At 38.9% G+C, this 19,918-nt stretch overlaps 1 protein-coding gene across 3 annotated transcripts in view; it reads left to right on the top strand.

Annotated features, from left to right (window-relative positions):
- The window catches only part of SETD5 (SET domain containing 5), a 64,626-nt gene that overhangs the window by 26,136 nt on the left and 18,572 nt on the right, over positions 1 to 19,918 (top strand). The window contains exons 2-3 of one of the 3 annotated variants that reach the window (XM_072420695.1): positions 11,865 to 11,926; positions 17,811 to 17,994. In XM_072420695.1, the coding sequence (XP_072276796.1) occupies positions 17,924 to 17,994 (71 nt within the window). In that variant the 5' untranslated portion in view covers positions 11,865 to 11,926; positions 17,811 to 17,923. Of the gene's footprint in view, positions 1 to 11,047; positions 11,927 to 17,810; positions 17,995 to 19,918 lie in introns of those variants that run through there. The other 2 variants (XM_072420694.1, XM_072420696.1) reach the window with 2 other exon arrangements.

Genomic DNA, 19,918 nt, shown 5'->3' with positions numbered 1-19,918 from the left:
CCATTTTATTTGCTGCAGTGTAGTAATGCTTACTGTTCTTCTCTTCTCCAGGCTGTGACTGGACATTGAAATGAAAAGCAGCAGATTTGTAAACTCATTTGTCTCTGCTTTCTATATTGGCCCTGAATGTAACTATTTGCGGTTTTTGCAGCCACTTCCTCTTTGTATCTGCTGCAAAGCAAAATCCAATTGTAGTGGGGGGGCTGATAGTGAAAGCTAGTATTACTTTACACATGTGTCCTATACTAGTTGCAGAGTACAGCTGGTAAATTGATGAAACAAGTATGGAGCCTAATTTGCAGAACATTTTTCATTAAAGCTTTCTTGTACAGATGTTTCCGTGTGATAGGTTCACTGCAGGACTCTCTCACATCAGTAGCTGAAAATCCATTTGTCAGCCTACATTCAGGATGCATTTTCATTTGCAAGTTAAATTATTTGTATGGTAATTTCACCAAAAAATAAAGAATGCAATATTTGGACATGTGTGAAAATGCACCTGAAATAAATAGTGTCTTCTGACTTCTCTGGTCTGGACTGAAATTGGTTATTTGTTTGCTGTAATGTTTGCCATATAATATATATACATATATTTTGGTAAAGAAGACCACCATTATTTAGGATCCTTTGATACTAAGATTATTTAATAAAGTCGCACAGAGGTTTGACTTGTAAAAGGCAAAAGTGATCTATGTTCAATGTATGGCTAGTTGATTGCATTAGCTGCTATAGATTTCCACCTCTCAGGGTCTTACCTCTGAGTTATTGTTCATCAGCTGACTTGTATAGAGGGTCCATGGCCGGAGGCTTTTTAGATGTGAGGAGGCAGTTTATCATACCTGACATGTACGACAGCTCTTCTTACTCAGAAACCTCCCATGATTGTCCTTCCTATAGCAGAAATGTGAATGGGATTGTGTATTTATACTCAGAAATCTGTAATTGGAGCTACTTCATGTTAAAGGATTGATCTTTCCTTTGCTCAGTAACTGCCCTGTTCAAAAACTGCTAACTGGGTACTTCTTTCTGCACAGATTCCGCTGCCACCTTCACAGGACTCTATACTTAGGCAGCAAGTCCTACAAAGCAACTGTAGATTGCTGCTTGTACAGGAAAATGTATATACTTTTATTAGCCTACACATGTGTAAGAAAAGGTTAACAATGTAAGCAATGAGCTCTTATTTTAGGTCTGCACTGCTAGAGTTGTGTGCAATTATTGGTCTGTACAAGTACAGGGAGGAAATCCCTGCATGTTGCTAAAATGTAACAAATATATTTTAAGCAGTTGCTTCATGTTTTTCTGCAGTGAGTAAAACTCATTGCGTTGGCTGCACAGAACTAGCAGTGCACCCTGTGGTACAATACACATGGATGTCTAGGGAAATATTGGATTTATGCTTTGCTGGAACAAGCAGACTGTACAATCCTTCCTCCCCACCCCTGCCCAGAGGAGCCATTGACGCAGTCTGCAGGATGCAGGTTTCTGCTTCCAGTGTTTTGTTCAGGGCCTTCAGATCAGGGTGGAAAAACTTTCTAGTGCTGCTGCATTATTATTTTGAGTTTAAGTATCACTTTGCTTCATACAGTCGCAGTCTCATTCGATCATAGGAACGTCTAAAGCTGCATTTGTATATTTAGTTATTGGTATGTTAGTTCTGCACGCAGAAAACTGCCTTCTCTGTTCTGCAGGATCACTTTAGGATGGCATTTTTGTTTCAGCAGTCCTATCTTACATTTTAGAGATGGCAGGGTAAATCAGTCATCATGTCTCCTGTTGTAGAGCTAATGAGGAGTTTGAAACTAGAGATGCATTTATACAGCCATTTGCTAAGCACTGGGGACACTTTGCCCTAGTAAGCCTTCCGTTGTATTTCAAAGTCATACTCGCTTCACTTGCAACACGCAGAAAATATCACCTAGTGGTTCTTGTTTGGGCACTTTTATAAGGTGACTGTGTTGTATTTCTGTCTGATTGTGTCTGTGTTGTATTTCTGTCTGATTGTGTCTGTTGTAACAGAAGTTTTCAATGGACACAATACAAGTGCCAGGTTATAACACCCCTTACATAGCCCGGATCCATTGTTGTAACAAGGAAGCACTCCCTGAGAAATCCCATGCAGTTTTTGCTGCAGTGCATTATTTTACCAGGGAGTGGCTTTGGAGGATGCAGGAGATGAACATCACTTGCAAGCAAAAAAGGATGAGTAAAGGTGGAATATATTTTATTAAAAAAATAAACATGACCAATTATTTGAGTCTGTGGTGAAAACTACTAGCATATGAGTGATTCAATTTAACAGCAACTGTACTTAAATAATATATACTGTTAATAAATATTTTGGGTTGAATTTATCTATAAGAAGACACTTTTGTATGTATACTATATTGCATGGTAAATTGGGTAACATGAAGTGATTTTGCAACAGCTGACCTGTTCTTGCCTTTGTTCAGCCCTTTGGATCTTAATGCTGCCCATCTATCTCCGCTGTGCATGGGATTATTAAGGGAGACTGCTATGTCAAATTCAGATGCTTAAACTAGTAACATTTTAAAAATAACTTATTTCTTTTACATCTGTCTGCTAGGATGGATAAAATCTGAAATAGAACCAACTTTCCTGGTGGAAATGCTGCTCTTTTGGTCTGGTCACATGTCCAAAAGCAAAAATATCTTGTATGTTAAAGAAGTTTAGTTACTCTGAACTCTGGCCCATCTCCTCTTCAATGTATTTAAACATATTTACTTTTTATCCATGTGTTCAACCACTGGAAAACCTGTGTACTATGTCATTTATGGTGCATTTGGTCGAACCAGTTAAGTCTTTGAGAGGTTTGTTGTAGGTTTGTTCAATGTTGTTGACAAGTAACATTATTATGTAGTTCAGATGGATGATAATATCTAAGAATCTGCTAAATAATAGATTTGAATAATTTAATGTCAGTCTGGTGATATCAGGCCTCTGTGTACTTTATCCAATCGTAATCTGCAGCAGTGTCTACAACATGATTACACGCTATTCCTTTGCCAGGGCAGCTTAGAGTTATATTTTTGGATGTTATTACATCTGTATGACATCACATAAGCATCACTTTGGGGGACATTTATTTTAAAGTTACAAAGCAGGGGAGCAGTGGAAATTCCCTCCTCTTCTTTACAAAAATGCTAAAGTAGCACTGGAACATAAAAAACCCGTTCCAGACCACGTCAGTATTGTTCATCTCATATGTGTATGTTTTAATATTCCTGTACCGACAGGCTACTGAGCAGCCTTTCCTTTTTCCATGATATGGTGAGGTGTCTTCAGCAGATTGTTGTTTAGTGATCTGGCACTGTAGATAGAACAACTTTTGGGACATCCATACAGATCTCAAAACAAACACCTACAGTGATGCACATCTAGCACCTGTATAGAGCGCCAGACCTGTCCAAATCCATCTTCATTGCCTGGCTGTGACACAGATTAAGTGCAGACTAATGTTTGCTGAATGAGTGGCAGCCAGTAATGTGTTTAGTTTTGCTAATTTGCTTGCTTAAATTTTCTTTCCCACCGTTGTGTCTTCTAACATGTACATTGCAATTTCATTTTGTGCTTTGCCTTTAAATACATTTTTTTTTCCGAAGGGCTTTACTTCTGTTCACAGATGTCTGTCTCAGATAACTTTTGCTCAGGCTTCCTTTTTAGGCTAGTTATGTGAACACTTCTACATTGTACATAGCAGAAAAGGATGCCATGAAATGTCTGCTACATTGTAATTTCCCTGTACAAAATGATCATCTGCAAGGGGCTGTGAGGAGAAGCTTTCTGGAGATGGCAGGAAATTTACAGCCTAGAAGTGTTTAGAGGAAGTAATGCAAGAACAGGAAGAAGGTCATGTGCTTGTGATTGACAGCCGAGGGGGAAGTGCCAGTGAGCAATGGAACAACCTTCAGGCAGATGCAATAAATTGGCCAGAGAGGGGCTAAAAGAGTTTTGAAAAAAGCTATTTATCGTTTTTAACCCAGTCTTGGAAAGAAATTGCATCAGACAAAATAAGTGTGTTTTATTTACACCAGATGCAGCCCTGTTTTCTAAATGATACCAAACATCCATCAGTATCGGTGAAGTGTTTTCTCAGCAGACAGACTAGGAGCAGTGTGTTTTCTGAATATTTCATCTGATGTAGTTCTGGTTTGTAGGCCTGTAGACAAGGACCTTCAAACGTATTTCAGAAAGTTTAGTTATGTATATTCAAGGTAAATCACTTTATCACTATCCCTATAATGCAGATCACTATCACCTATCGCTATAAATGCATTTGTTTGTATCTGCATCTAGTATGTGCAAATTCTAACGGAGCTATCAAGCAGCCTAACACTCGGGTATGGATTGGGTCATCTATAGCTCATCTATATCATCTACATCTGTAAATTTTCTGGGTAACTTGGCTGATTTATTCCTGGAAGGAAAACCCTTCCTCACCAGCTACTTTAGACTGAGATAAATGGCAGGCTTCTGCAATACACATTGTCAAGGACACATCTGCTATTCTATGGCTAGCCTAAACCATTTTCATTTAGGGTGTGTTGTTCCAAGTACCATCCATGCTTTATATTGGGATAAGGAAAATCTGTAACATGAATGACTGTGTAAAAGAATTTCCGCCCCAGTAGGCTTTTCCATGCGCATAATAAAAATGCCTGCATTTAAAGTAATTTTACCATTATGTCATAATGCAAAGCCAAACCCTTAAATATGAAGGGGGAGCATTGTGTTTTATTGGGTTAGTTAACAGCTGCATATTCAAAAAAATTGTGTAGCTGATTTGAACTGTTCTGGTGGGAATATGTGGCTGTTTGAAGCAGTTAGAAGGCTTTAAAATCTGATTTTTCCCTCCCCCTGTTCATCATGTATGATAAAGCAGAAATACTGTGAGCAGTGCTCTAGCAATATGGAGATCAGACATTCTGATACTTTGATGTATATGTCCATTTATGAAGAGATTGTTAAACTATCCAGGTCTCTGTAGGTTCGGCACATTCTAGCCAATGGCATGCCCTGAATATACTATTCATGGTGCTGAATATATCGCTTCTGTTGTGTACAGCAGGAAACCTTCCTATGCTGCTATACTACAGAGATGATCTGATTGAGTTATTGGTAATGCATTTTACGAATGCCAGTGTGAGATGGGAGGAGGAAAGCAGATGTAACCCTTTTAGCTGCAGTGCAGGCCTTCAGCATGTAATGTTCCAGCACACCTCGGGGCCCACAGGCAGTGAAAGGTTTAAGGAGAGACACAAAGATCCACTGAGGAGCCCATGAGTCTGCTGGATTATTGATACTGCTCTTCTGTCTGCTCCTTTACACCAGGATTGCATCATCCACAGCCGAGCTGCCAACTCCTTGTTTCTCTCATACAAAGAGGAAGGCAGACAAGGCCTTGTCTTTTCCTAGGCTTCTCCCATCTTCCTGCATCTTCTAAAGCCTGGCTTTTCCTAAAGAGTCACCTTTGTTCTAAAGTCCTCCTTCCATGCGGCCCCCCTCCCCATTCTACTTCCTTACATACCGCTTTCAGTTAGTTTCCTGCTGACCATTTCCCCCTCCAATGTAGCTTTTCACCAACATGACCTTCTTGTGATTTGTGTTTAGGAGTTTGTATTATGCGTCATTGCTTTGTAAATCTGAAATAAAATAATGACTGCAGGAGAAGTGTCTCTATGGTGTTGACTAATGAAAGGTGACTGCTGTTTGGTTGCAGTGGCTGCACTTAGAAGATGTGCGATGAAATAATCTAATTTGTATAACTGTTCTAATGATTCTAAGAGTATTGACCAGGGTTACTTAGTTACTAGTTTTTTTTTCCTGAAACCTTAAAGCTGTAGTAAAATTTGTCATAGGGAATAACTAACAATGTTAATTGCACTACCCTGAAAAATCTACCACTGTCTTCTTTAGTTCCTCCTAAAAATAGCAGTTCTCTTCCTGACGTAATAATGTACTTAGATACTCCAATACAATACAGCTTTGTAGCTGAAAATTTGCTGAATATTTGCAGTGCAATATCACCCAAGGTCTCACAAGATTTGTAGTGAGGTTTGCTGAGGTTACTACTGGTCCTGCTCACTGTTATTGCTGGAGATAAAGCAGAATACCTGCAGTGCAGACATCTTCATGCATGTGTTTCATCCATTTATTCTGTCACTGTTCTTGTGCTGCTGCTTGTTCATTAATAAATCGGCAGATTGTCAGTCATAAAACAATAGTAACATCACCTTGCCCTTACCTAGCCGGGCTTTTTCGTACAGAATTACTATGTAGAAGAATGTAAGGGAGAAAAGATCAGCTGCAGGAAGACCAGACAGTACTATGATTAATCTATTTTTCTCTGGTTTTATGTTTTTAAACTCACATTTCAAATTTCAGGTCCTCTTTAAAAGACATGGCGGTTATGAGGTTATCCATATATTTTTATTAGCTTATGAAGAATGCAACTGGTGTGTTAAAGTGCTTTAAGATGGTAACATCCAAAATCCAGTAAGAAGTTGAGATCATGAGAGATTTTTAAGTGTGAAAGTATCAAAGCTGGGTTTACCTATACCTCAAATAACACTTTATGTGATAAGAATGTTTAAGCAAGCTCACTCCTTTGCATGCTGTCTCATTGAAATAAACATTCTTTAGCTATGACGCATCGTTAAAGATGCATCTTTCAGCTGTTGAGTCGAATCTTCTTCCTGACCCCCAGTACTTGCATACAAAAAGCCCTATACACGTTCCTGATACCAGTAGAACTCTTAAAAATGTAGCGCACATGGCATGTTTGATTTTGCACAATGAACATGCAATGCTTTTTCTGTGTGTTGCATTCCCTGATTTATTGTCTCCCAATGTTAGCACCCCTCTGCCAGAGAAGTAATGAACTGGAGGACGTAACATAGCATATTCATACAAATGCGCGCCTTCCTTCATCTGTATGTATTTAGCCTTGGCCTCATCCACACAGAAATGCTTGGCATGCATACCCATATTGCTGTGCTTTTGCAGGTATGGAGATGGGGCTGCATTTGATTGACTGTAATGAAGATTCTGTGTTCCAGGATACACAGTTTTTTAAGCTCAACCCCAGATATAAAGATGTAATAAACCTGCTTCCCAGTTGTACAAAACTATAAAGGCTTTTGCATGTCTTTCCCCCCTATTATGTTTGTTGACTTTCAGTATCTTAACAAAGCTTTGATTTACTGGTTATTTACTGAATTGTAGGGTCAGCAAATCTTGCCCACGCTGTTTTGCTATCAGTGTGTCGAAAAAAATGTAAAATTGGATTCTTTCCACCAAACCGAGATCACATGCTGACAAGATGTGTTCATTGTCAAATCTAGCAGAAAACTGACCCAAGTGTGTTTAGTATCCCGTTGTAGTCTGGTCATTGGTCTGTAAGAAGTAACTCTCATCTTGTAGGAAACAATCCTAGGCCTGTGTTAACCTGGGAAAATCATTTGACCTTTAATAAGGGAAAGAGTGTTGTGCTAAATGCAGTAACCTTTTTTAATGTGATGACCCTGTTCTGAGAGCTGATTTTTTTTTTGTTGTTGCATGTAATCTTCCGGTTTACACAAGTTACTTTTTGCATTTGAGCTTTCAGCAGGTTTATATAGCACGATAGCAAAGCAAACTTTCCATGCCAGACACCACATAATCCTATTTATTTTAAATGTGTAAACAAGTGTGTGCAAAACATTTGGTTCTTCAAGTCTTTACAGAACTCTTAAAAAGCATTTAAATACCTGACCAAGCCCATTGAAGTTGATATGGCTGTATATCTACAAGATTGTTCCTAATAAGATCTGTATAGTGTAAACATATTACGCAGCGCTGTACAAATAAATAGGGGTTGCGAATGACAGACAGTGACACAGGAGGAGGAGGAGGGGAACCTGCCCAGAAGAGCTTACAATCTTGTATGACTTGCATACAAGGGAATGTGTGTTCTAAAATCTTGGTGTGTATTTCTATCAACCTGTGCAATCAGCATGAAATGTTTCCATAAAGACCAGTCATTGCTCCTAGTGCAGGGCGACTGGTCTTGTATACACCCCTGTAGGTAGGAGGACCTGCTGATTCCTACCCACAGTTCTGCTCAGGTTATTGTACAGCTTTGATCTCAGTGCTACATTTTACAAAGTAGTAAATATAAAAACCTGTTATATGCATTGTTGTGTAATTGTAAATTTAAACACAGATAAGCTTCTGAATGCATCTTTTTACAATTTTGCTTACATTGCTTTGGAATCACTTCCTGAATGCGCGTTACACATAAAGAATAAGCTCTGGTGTACATGGCGTTGGATTGTTCCTGCAGTACCTACAAGTGTATTCTTGTTCAGCTCACTCCTCTACGGCTGAAAACTGAAGTTATATTCTTGGGGTGAGGAGAACCGAGTTGGATAAATATAGAAATATAGAGCAAGTAGGCTGTTTTAAGGGGCCAGAGCATGTCCTGCCTTTGGCAATATTACATTTCTCAGAAAGTTGGTATCAGCAGTAAATTATAATGACTTTCCCTACCTGGTTTATGGACGTTGTCCAGCCTTGGAACAATGTAGCGGTTGTTGTTCTATATACATTTGAAACAGATAGCTCTGGGAAAACCCTGAGTGTCTTAATTTCTGATTTAGCATTCGTTTATCATAGCACTAACTGCTTTATATTGGTTTATCAAAGGTGTATTCTGGATGCATTTGGCCACTTTAAATGCTGCTCGTATTGCCCTAATAAATGAGCCTGTTAGAAATTCTTTAATGGTGTTCTTGTCACTATCGAGGAACCATTTTGATCATTTATTTTCTCAGTTTGCTGAAGACTTGGTACATCAGAATTGGCATTTCATGTATTGGAAGGCTTTATTCCCTGAAGGACTGGGTCTGTAAAAAAGAAAAAAAACATTACTTTGTATTTGCCAGGTAATTTTTTTTAGCAATCTGCATGCATCGATTAATCTTCCTTTATGTCATGTGAATGATAATAATGGCCCAGTCTTACCTTTTTGGATTCATTAAAGCCTTTCAGAAAAACATTTGCTGTACCGAAACTGACAGCCGGCTTCTTGTGCAAAACTTTTAGCTGGTTTGGGGTCTTTTTCTACCACAGCTTTGCAGTTACTTTGTGCATGAGATATTGATTCATGTATTGATATTGATCTCTGTTTGCTGAAAGATCAGATCGAAAAGTGAACTAGCCATTTTTGGTACAACATTCCACACAGATTTATGTGCCAGTTTGTAGTTCTTAGTGACCAAGTAGTTGATTGTGGCATTGAAATATTCTGTGCATCTTACAAAAATAGTAGGTTCTTGCAAAATAGTATGCACAGTATGTATGCACTGCAAAAAATTACAGTAAATGATTTAAAATATTAGGCAGGTTGCAGTTTCTGGATTGTAATGGTTTTACAAACCCCATTTTTTGTATTTTGTCTGTCCACCCAGAAGTGGAGTCTGATGGATTAGGTTAGCCCCAGAATGCTTTAATGTCCTGGATAATTCCAGCAAGACACCTTCTATGGTTCCAATTCTGTTCTCGTTTACCTGACACCCACTGGTGTATTTCCAAAGTATGAAGTCCATTAGGAAGAATGGGAACACTTCATAATAAGCACACCAGGTATACAGACTCAGAGCTCATAATAAAAAGCTACACAATATAAAGGAAACTATAAAGTGGTTTAACCCAACCAAAAAAATTCAAACAATGGCGGCACATTATATTTTTATACCCCTAGTGGTTGAAATATTTGGTCAGACACACACGCACGCACACAGCTTGCATTATATATAAGATTGCATTGTAAGAATTCACTTTTGTTGGCAGATTCTGATTCATTCTGATATTTTGCTTTTGCCTTAGGTATTTGTTCCTGAATATGAGATCTTTGCAATTAGTCAAGAATTATCTAAAGTGTATGTAATTCCAAGCTTTTGTTTTATTGGGATAGAATTTGAATACTTTTCCTATTTCAGGTTGTATGTGCTTTCTAGGTAGTTTCACCAATTCTATATTCCTGTTGACCAGTAAAGAAAGTGACAGAAAATCTGCAATGTTATTACTGGAATTGGAACCATTGGCTTCCATTGTGGACCTTTAAAAAAATTTCAAATTCCATAGCTATACTTGCCCTTGGTACTTTGATTGATTTATCCAGAACAAGAATGCAGCTACTATACAGAATTGGAAACTTTTGATGTCAGCAATTGGCAAAGTAATAAAGCATTTCCATCATCATGTCTAGGAAAAACTCAGCAACAACAGCCTTCATATTCTCTCTGCTTGGATTTTCTATAAAGTGCACCTGTACACTAGGACGCCTTAGCCGGTGCCAGAACAGCATTTGGTTTGTTTTCAAAGTAACCATTGATGGTGTGGCACAGTAGAGTTTGAAACAACCAAACAAACCCTCATCCTCAAAAAAAAACCCCAGTTTTTTAATAGAGCCATAATGATCTCCATACCTTTCCTGTTAGTGGTCTAGGGGAGTATGTCAACTAATATAAATATATAGTTCAAAAGGAAATTCTGGAAGCAGGGTTCAGAAATATTTTGCATATGATGGTATAAAATTCTTTCCAGTACAAATGTGATTTTTTCAGAAGCACTTTTCTGTATATGGGAGAAATGATTGCACAATTTGAATGATCATATAAAGTGAATGTTTATGAAGCCTAGACGATTACAATAAAAAGCAGCTGCATCAGAAAATATCCAGGAATTGACAAAACTATTGGAAATAAAATATTTTGCTCTTCTATCATTTTAAAGACTTGCTATGCCATTATAAGACAGACTAAACACATTTTATTAGCATTTACTCTGAAATGTTAGCCATTGTTATCATTAAGACTACGGGTATTCCAATAAATGTTAATCAGTTTGTAGAAGCTGTAGTAACGCATAAACTTTTTCATTTAGCCTGCACTTGAATGTTAATGACTTTAATTGGTGACACTTGGTATTCGGTAGGGAGGACATACATGGCAAGATGTCTATTGTCAGACATATTGGTGTTCCTGGAGTCACAAGGTTAAAGCTTCCTGTAAGTTTCCTTTTCCTGGGGAGGTTTAAATCCGGTGCAAAACCAGTGGATCCTCCTGCTGATGACTGCAGCAACAACATGGCAATATTAATGCTGCTTTAATTGCCACGATATTGCTTCACATTCACCTTGAAGCTTCTTTAAGGTGTCACTTCATTTCTCTGCCTTCTCCTCTGTGTTTTGTGCCGATGTTGGAAGCTCAGTCACTGTGGGATTTGATGACCTTTCACGTCCAAGCTGATCTGCAGCATTCCTTGTCGATGGAACTTTTACCATGCTGAGCTGCTCCTCTATCAGGGAATTAAAACACCTGTACACAAATAAACATTTTGAAGACTCTTCCCCCCTCGGTCTCATTTGATCTCTGTGTCTTCTCATCCAGGTGTTTTTCCTGCAAAGTTTTATCACCCTCACCTGCTAGCTGTCAGGATTTTCTGCCATTGGTGCCCTAGATCCCCTGTAAACAATTTCTAGTATCGTTTTTTTTTTTCTATTCCTATAAGCAGATTTAGACATCTCTGCATATTTCAATCCCACACACTGCCTTGTGATACGATTGTGTGAGTTTATCTTGGTAGTAGGAGAGAATCTGTGCAAGGGAGGGTTTGACATTGCTGGATAGAAAATCTTAATATGTAATGATTCGCAAGACACCACCATTCACCATGTTAATGCTGGTTAACTTGTGATGTAAAAATTATATACTGCATAATGATGCTCAAAGTAAGCATAATGATGAATATATGTATGTATTGTTTTTTCATGTATTAATCTGTCATTCTCTTTTCAGCAGACTGTCCGAGGACGCTGGTAGAAGTGATTCCTGGGACCTCACGGCCACAGGCCAGTCTAAAGGCAAGTAAAAAAAAAAAATTTTGTTTATATGTTTACTAGATATTTATAGGCCAACTGACTCCTAAAAATTTAGATATATTTTATATACCAAAAGCCTTGAATAGGTTAATACTTCTCTTTCTTGAATGAGATGTTCTGTCTAATTGAGCTGAACTGATGGAGTGAATCCTCAGTGGGAAGATTCGGGGTCAATAGCTTTCTCCGGCCACACCAAGGTGTCTAATAAATCGCAGCGCCTCCTGGGGACAGGATGAAGGCAGCCCAGCCTCATCTGCCATTAGCAAAGGCTTGACTAGCTGTGATTCAAATCTGGCTATTGATTGAGAAGGAGCTGGGAGGTGAAGACGCGCTCGCCTTGTTACTGCCGAGAGCCGTGCTGCAGAGTGCCAGCTGTGGACAGAGGAGGGAAGATCAATACAGCACAAGTGGTTTGCTGCATGGCACAAGGAATATATCTGTGCTGTGCATGAAGGATAACCCGCAATTGTAGCCTAGTGGCTCGACAAACAAATAAACATTTTGCTTTGAGCATTCTGAATTTTCACGATGGCCTTATTTGCCAATATTTGACCTGTCTACTAAATTGGATAATGCAGTTTTACATATCCTGTGCAAAATATATACATTCCATGCTTAATGTTGGAAACACTTCTAGCACTCTTCTACTTCTTTTCTTTGCCCCTTGTGTTGTAAAAATTATATAGGTGTCATTTGTGTTTACTGAAAGCCCTTGCTGTTGTTTATTCATGGACAAAAACGTCAGTAGCCTTTTAGACATCAAAGACTGCAGTGTCCCGGCTTTGTGTATCAGAAAACTATCCCCAATTTGCGGCTGGGTTTAGCAGTGGGCGTATATGGCTTGATCCTTGTTTAGGTGGAGGGAGACTTAGCTGGCAGCTTAAGTATTTTTGAGGCACTTTAGTTATTTTACTTCAATTACTTCTATGTTGGCCACAGATTTAATTTTCATGTGGCTATATACACCTATAAAATGTTTTTCCATAATATACCCTAGGAGCAGAAGTAGTGGGGAATCAGCAGGTCTGTAAGCTTTATGTGGTTTATTTTTTCCATCTTTTTTGAATATAGACAACATGGTGAACAGCTAGACCATTACTCATTTTTGTCCATTTATTTTTGTGATCAGCTTCTTGGCTTCCAGCTTTTTATTTTAATTCTTCAAACATTTTCTTTCCCTGCATTTACTTTGTCTTCTCATGCTAGTGGAGGCATCTTGCAATTTTGTAGGCCAAAGCAGTATTCCTGTGCGAGGCCTCCGATCCATATAGAAATAGTGACTTTCAGTCATGCTTGAATAATGACATTGATTTTCAATAAATCAATAAGCCGATTTCACTTGAATATTGATGCAGACCACAAAATGGGAAATGGATTCCTCTGCTGCACGCAGATTGCATCTCCATCTAAACGTTACCTCCGCCAAGCTCACAGGTGTAAGGCAACAACTTTGTTTTACCTTTATAACCAGAAAAAATGAATCAAGTACTTTTAAAGCATGTATTTGCAGGTTTTTTTTTTTTTTTTTTACTTTTTAGCATGAGGTCAGTCTCTGGGTATATTGGGGAATTTAATCTTCCTGAGGGACCATGGCCTGGAGTTGTTAGTAGACAAAAATGCTTAGACAAGGTGTGACAACAAGTGTCTGTGCAATTTTTAATAATAATAATAAACATTAACTAGCACCAACATATTACACAGAGCTGTACATTAAATAGGGGTTGCAAATGACAGACAGATACAGGAGAAGGAGAGGACCCTGCCCAGAAGAGCTTACAATCTAAAAGGTGGGGGAAGCAGCATACAATAAGAGGGGGGATATGCATTAATGGGTGAGTAGTAAGGGTTTAATAGAAGAAGACGAAGAAGGTGAGTTTGAAAAGATGAGGTTTAAGAGCTTTTGTAAATGTGTGTTCATTATGGGCTTCAAGCTGACCTGCACCGAGTCATGGGATCCTGTCTTTGCTAATCTGCTTATAAAAGCGCCTGTTCTCTGCAGTCCTTTGGCTTCAATGTGCCAAACTAGTATATAGGTTTCATGTTATGATTTAGGTTTATGTTCTTGTTGGAGGTCTGTGATGTATTTACATAAGGGAAATCCGGGCCACTCTTTTTAGGGCAAAAGTCCACCATGTTTATTGTGCTTCTGGGTATTTAATTCTACATACTACTTTAAGGTGTAGTTGGCTGTTACATTGTAGGGGTAGCCCCACATGAAAGACATTGGACACCATTAGGTCCTAAATATCACACAGAGCAATCTTATTCCTGAAGAAGGGTCCAGAATCTTTTTCTGTAAATGTTGAATGAAATGCTGCCTTTTACACTGTTCCTATATTAAAATAGCCTTCTCCATATGGTAAGCTCCCCTTAAAATGGGAATAAAGTTCCACTTTAGGAATCCAAAATCAGGCAGGTCATTATTGCAGGAAGGTACAGGCGATGTCTCTTCTGCAGTTTTCCCTCCTACCTGATGGCTCCGAGTTTCTGGCAGGAAGCTGAGCTGTGCGTGCTCGGCATCAGCTTTGATTGCCAGGATACCCGGCAATCCGATTTCCTCCCAACCAATATGGACGAACATCGTCTTCTGGAATAGATAAAGATAAGGCTGGCACCCTGCGAGGAAATGGCTACAGGTGAGTAATGTGTGTTTAGTTATGCTATTAAGGAAGTGCATGGTTATATTTCTTGAATCCCATGATCTACTAAGGAACTACATTTTCTGGAAGCTGTGCCCAGAAAAAGCATGTACAAAATACTAGTTGCCAATATTGCCTGAGGTCTACCTGCAGCTGAACTATTCCTCATACCTGACTCATAATACTTAGCCGTGTAGAGGCAGCCATTTTGGTAGTGGTAGGGTTATACTCCCTCATGTCAGTCATTGGCAAGATGAGCAATAAGTTATGTCCCCAAATCTGGTGAGACTAGCAGACTACAGATATGCGACTATAAGACCATAGTCAATGAAGTGTTTTGGCACGCTCACATTATAAGTGCTCGTTTTCAGGGGGAATTTAAGGCAATGAGTAGGCAATGGCTGGAGTTGTATTTTTGTTATATTTTTCTTTTCTAACAAGCATATAATGCTTTATAGTAATTTTAACTGTAGAGACTGATGAGAAAGAATATTTGACAAAACTTTCATCTTGTTACTGTGTGTAAAATGCAACCTTTTGTCATCATACACAAAACATGATCATCTTTTGAGCAAACAGTCGTGCAGCGAGGTTGCATGAGCCTTGTTTCCACTGGCTAGAAACATCTCCGGAATACTCGGGCATGCTATAGCTTGCTCTGTTTTGGCGTAGACCAGACTTGTGTCCTGCATATTGTTTCTGCTAAGCTTTAGAGTTCCCTGATCAAAAGCATTTCCTTGTTTTAGACATGAACATTGTCCTAGTTATGACATCAGCGACTCCAAACAGAACCAGCCATCCATTTCTTTAAAGGAAATGAGACAGTGAAAATAGCCTAGCTTGAGTCTTCCTAATAAGTGTAGCTCATACTAACATGTGATCAAGGGCAGAATGCTGTACGCTAATTCAGAAATAAAAACCATATCGTGCAGACAAGTCTAAATAATTTAGGAGACAAGCATGCAATAGCAGACTTATTTCTATTCTCTTACAGGTTGCCTTAAACTAAAATAGTGGAATTGACCTTAGCTGCCTCAGGAAAATATTAGTTAATGTTTGAATACAATAATAGTAAGCTATCTAACACCAATGTATTTTCATAGTGTTGCAAGAATTGTTCTCATTTGAAATGTATCTATTGGTTTCATTTCTAATTATTTGCGAGGGCTATCTGTTCAGAAGAGATATTTTGATTCTTACTAGTGGCCATTGCATCTGTTCACCTGTTTAAAACATACGCATGAGTTCTTAATTGTGTCTCTGACTAACTTATGTCTTAAATCCTACATTTTGCATTATCTTTATTGTGTATAGTGCATTCGATAGGCTTGGTAGCTTCCATTGTACTTGACATGGCAGCCATGCAGACCTCAGAGCTTGAATACCCGGATCTCCCCACCACAAATCCTAACTGACAATAAATATTGTTGCTTTTACTCACCTGCTTCTTCCAAAATTATTATATTTAAGTGCACTGATCATTTTAAAGAGACATATTTTTTTCTTTGCGTTTTAAATACTTTACATCAGCCATGCCACTAGGCTAACATAGACTGATTGCATAGGCTTCATTTTTGTCAAAGCAGTCTGGTTTAAAATGGGAGCTGCAAATCCCTGTGGTAAAATTATGTGCTGCTTCTAAATATTTCTATTTTTTTTCAGACAAAAATGGAAACTAATGAATACAATTTTCTATAGATAGAACACATGTGACAGATTCAGGCCCCAGAGTGCACCTTTTTTTGCAATACTGCATCCCTGAATAATGTGATAAAGCTTCTAAGGTCTCTTTGGTATTGGTGTCTCGGTGAAGCTCATCTACATGTACAAGGAGGTATTTTTAAAGGGGAAAATATATAATGGGTTTAGGGGAAATGATCTGTGAAAGCTATGTTTGTAAAAGACCAGATACCAGTATTGGATAGGCTCCATAAAACAAATCTTTTCTCTATTATTACCATGACTTGTTCTGCATCAAGATTCTGTGATCCATGTAAAAGAATAAGTCCCAGATTCTTAATAACAGATCCAAAAAAATGAAGCAGAATTTGGGAGATCGCTGCACTGTGCACCTTGGGAAGCTCCACCGAAAGACTTGGCATCATACAGAATCTGTAAAGTGCTGCATAAAGCATCATCATTATATACATGTTCACCGGTGGTGGCAAAGATTTGATAGGGCACGTGGGGGCACTGAAATGCAACCTACTTGCAAGTGGCTTTTTTTTTTTTTGCCAGGTGAGTCAACAAGGTGTCGCTATTTTGCTGGTGACACTTTTGACCACCTGCGGATGTTTGTAAGAGATTGACATCTAAAAAGGCACAAACTCTGCAAATCAGATATTGGTAAATTCTTGGCTGTGACAAGATCAGAAATGTGACCCTTATGCTACAGAACAGGGTGCATAGGCACAGAGAGTGCACTGCAAATGATCATTCAAACCATTATTGTCCATATTTCCTTACTATCTTATCCCTGTTTGACAGACTTTCATGAACTGAACATCTCTCCCGGTTTGGAAACATTCCGCAGACTTTACGATCTGTCGGACAAAAATGTTTGCCCAGCTCATTCCCCCCCGTTGTTGATGAAATAACCCACGTTCCTAAAAAGAAACGGGGCACATACCCAAGGTTTCTTGGTGATTTTTTTTTCTTGGCCATTGAGATGAAGAGATTTGTTTGGTGTGAAATTTTTTCTGTGCTTGGCGGCTCCAGTTGTGAAATTCCCCTGTCCAAAAACTTCCCAAAGGCCACTTATAGTGTGTGATTTCTAAGCAGTTTTGCTGTGTGGTAAAACGCCTACAGTGAGAACATGCTTGTGGGTATGATAGAGACATTGTCAGCGCCACTGGGGCAGAGGTTAATGTAAATGGTGAACTTTGAACAGCAATTCATAATATACTGCTGTTTACAAATGTGGGAAATACCACAAATGGTTTCTAGGAGTTTTTTTAAATGTTTTTAAAAGCCAGACTCCAAAGTCATACTGCCACATACATAATTGGTGGGGAGCCGAGGTTTTCTTTCTTCATGTTGAGGTGCATCGATTGCCCATTTATATAGAACAGACTGCCTAACACAGCACAAACAATATGCGTGTGTTTCAGAACATTGCATTGTAACGTGTTCAGATCCCTAATTTGTATTGATTAGTATACAGAAAATAACTGAGTGTTCTGCCTGTTTTTACTCCTCTCGCTAACTAGTTTTCTTCTCATCCCCAGGTTTCCTCATGTCCGTGAAGTGTCTTTCGTGGCTTTGCGGCTCCCCACCTTCGGTGTGGTCAGTCGCTGCGATTCCGACCCCGTGATTCCCTCCGACCGTAGTGCCGGACGTCATGAGCATTGTAATACCTCTGGGAGTCACCACACCAGATACATCCTACTCAGATATGGCCGCCGGATCAGAGTAAGCTCAGTTTTTTTTTTACTTGTATTTGCTCCTAGCGTCATAAACGTCACCGAAGCAACCATGCAGATATCTGAAATTGTGCTGAGAACTTAAGTATCTCTTGAAGCGAATCCTTTATAGAGGTATCATATCCGTAGAACAGGTTTGTATTAAGGGTTCTGACTGGGTGAACAAGTGCTACACTTTGGCTACGTACACACGTGCAATAATTTTGTCGCTGGAAAAGATCTTTCATGATCGTTTTCAACAACAAAAGACTGAAAGATGCATGAATGAATGTTGTACATACAGTTCTATGAAGGGAGAACGACGGAGCGGGACCCCGCTGCTCTCTCTCTCCTTTACTTTCCTTACCATCGTTAGGATTCACAAACAACAAGCGATGTACACACGCCAGATTTTTGTCTGATATCAGCCCTGAGGCGATTATCGAACGAGACCCATCTGTCGTGTGTATGTAACCTTTGACTTCCACTCCAATATAGGCGGACAAGGAATTATACAAGCCCTTGTTTTAGGAAGCGTTCAGAAATGTTGCAGAAATTTGTTAAATGTCTGTGACCAGGGTGCAGAAATGTCAGACTCTGATATGGGTTTTACTAAAGACAGGTAACATTGTCATGCAGCAAAACTTTTAACAAGCCCCATGCTTGGCTTTGACCCAAAAAGAAAAAAAGTAAACCTAATTTCCTGACAGGTAAGGTTATGGAATACCTTAAATAAAGGAGCCCTGCCTTTTTTTTCTTCTGTTTTACCACTGGTAAGCTTTCCCACTGCTTCCTGTGGCAGTGATGCCATCGGAAGGTAAGAAATTGCTAGCAACGACACCAAAAAAAAATTCCTGCACTGGTTTTGACCACGGTTCCTACTCAATAAGCAGTCCGGAAACACATGGAAACAATATAAATGTTTCATCAGCAATTCAGGTTAATTTGCAGTGCCTGTAATTTGCAGATCAGCATATAAAGTTGGTAAGTTCAGTATTACAAATTGCTGTGTGTAAGAAGTCTACCCATCTTGTATGCTAGAGATACTGAGTTTCTTAATGGTGAAAATGTTGGCATGGGACATTTCTTCTTTTTTCTGCAGGACGTTCACTTTTATTGGGGGGGAGTTTTATAAAAAAAATAATCAAAGGGCTGAAATACTTTTCTGGGGAAAATGCTGCTCCAGGCTCTGTTTATTTCCAGCAGTATATATGGACACCCCAGCACAAGGCTAATTGATTTCTGTCTAATGTAATAAATGGCTGATCCAAATTTTAAACCATCAACCTTTACACGCCTGAGTACCATAGCACTTTGCTTAAGGGAGCCTGAAGATGCGTTTCCCCCCCTTTTAGTATGTTCTACTAATGTGTACTGATTCATTCAAGCAAGGTTTACTATTCTTTTATGTTAATGCTTGGTGTAGTTTACTTTTGGTGTACATGCAAATCAGAAAACTCCTTTGACTTATGATGTTATTGAACAGGTTAGTTGATTGAAGTCAGTTTGTTTTTTAGTGTTTTATAACATGGGAATTACTTTTGTTTAGGGTAAAAACTGCAGGAGCTTGTAATTATTACATTTGAGAACTCATTTAAGTGATGTACTTTTGCTTTTCAATTAACAATAAAATTTGTTGTTCTGTTTAGTCGGACATTCTTGGTAGACAAGTGATGATCAACAAGCCTCAGGTGATTCACGAATGAATGTTTGTCTCAGAGATTAGAATTCACAATCCTCCTTCCACTGGTGTTTTGAATGTTTCATATGTATCGGTGGGAAGCTTGATTGCAGCCATAGACCAACATTCTCAGCTGTCTGCGAATGTTTGGAAAGCTGATTTTGAGTTGCTTTGTTTTTAAAAGGACAACTATAATAAAAGAGATAATGAGGACTGTGGTGCTGACCACTTTCTTAATGCTAAGGGCCTGGTC

This window comes from Pyxicephalus adspersus, chromosome 8 (genome assembly GCF_032062135.1).
Source record: "Pyxicephalus adspersus chromosome 8, UCB_Pads_2.0, whole genome shotgun sequence".
In the NCBI taxonomy this organism is placed as follows: Eukaryota; Metazoa; Chordata; class Amphibia; order Anura; family Pyxicephalidae; genus Pyxicephalus; species Pyxicephalus adspersus.
The sequence above is the reverse complement of the archived record's forward strand: the minus strand, read 5'-3'. Positions and strand labels throughout refer to the sequence as shown.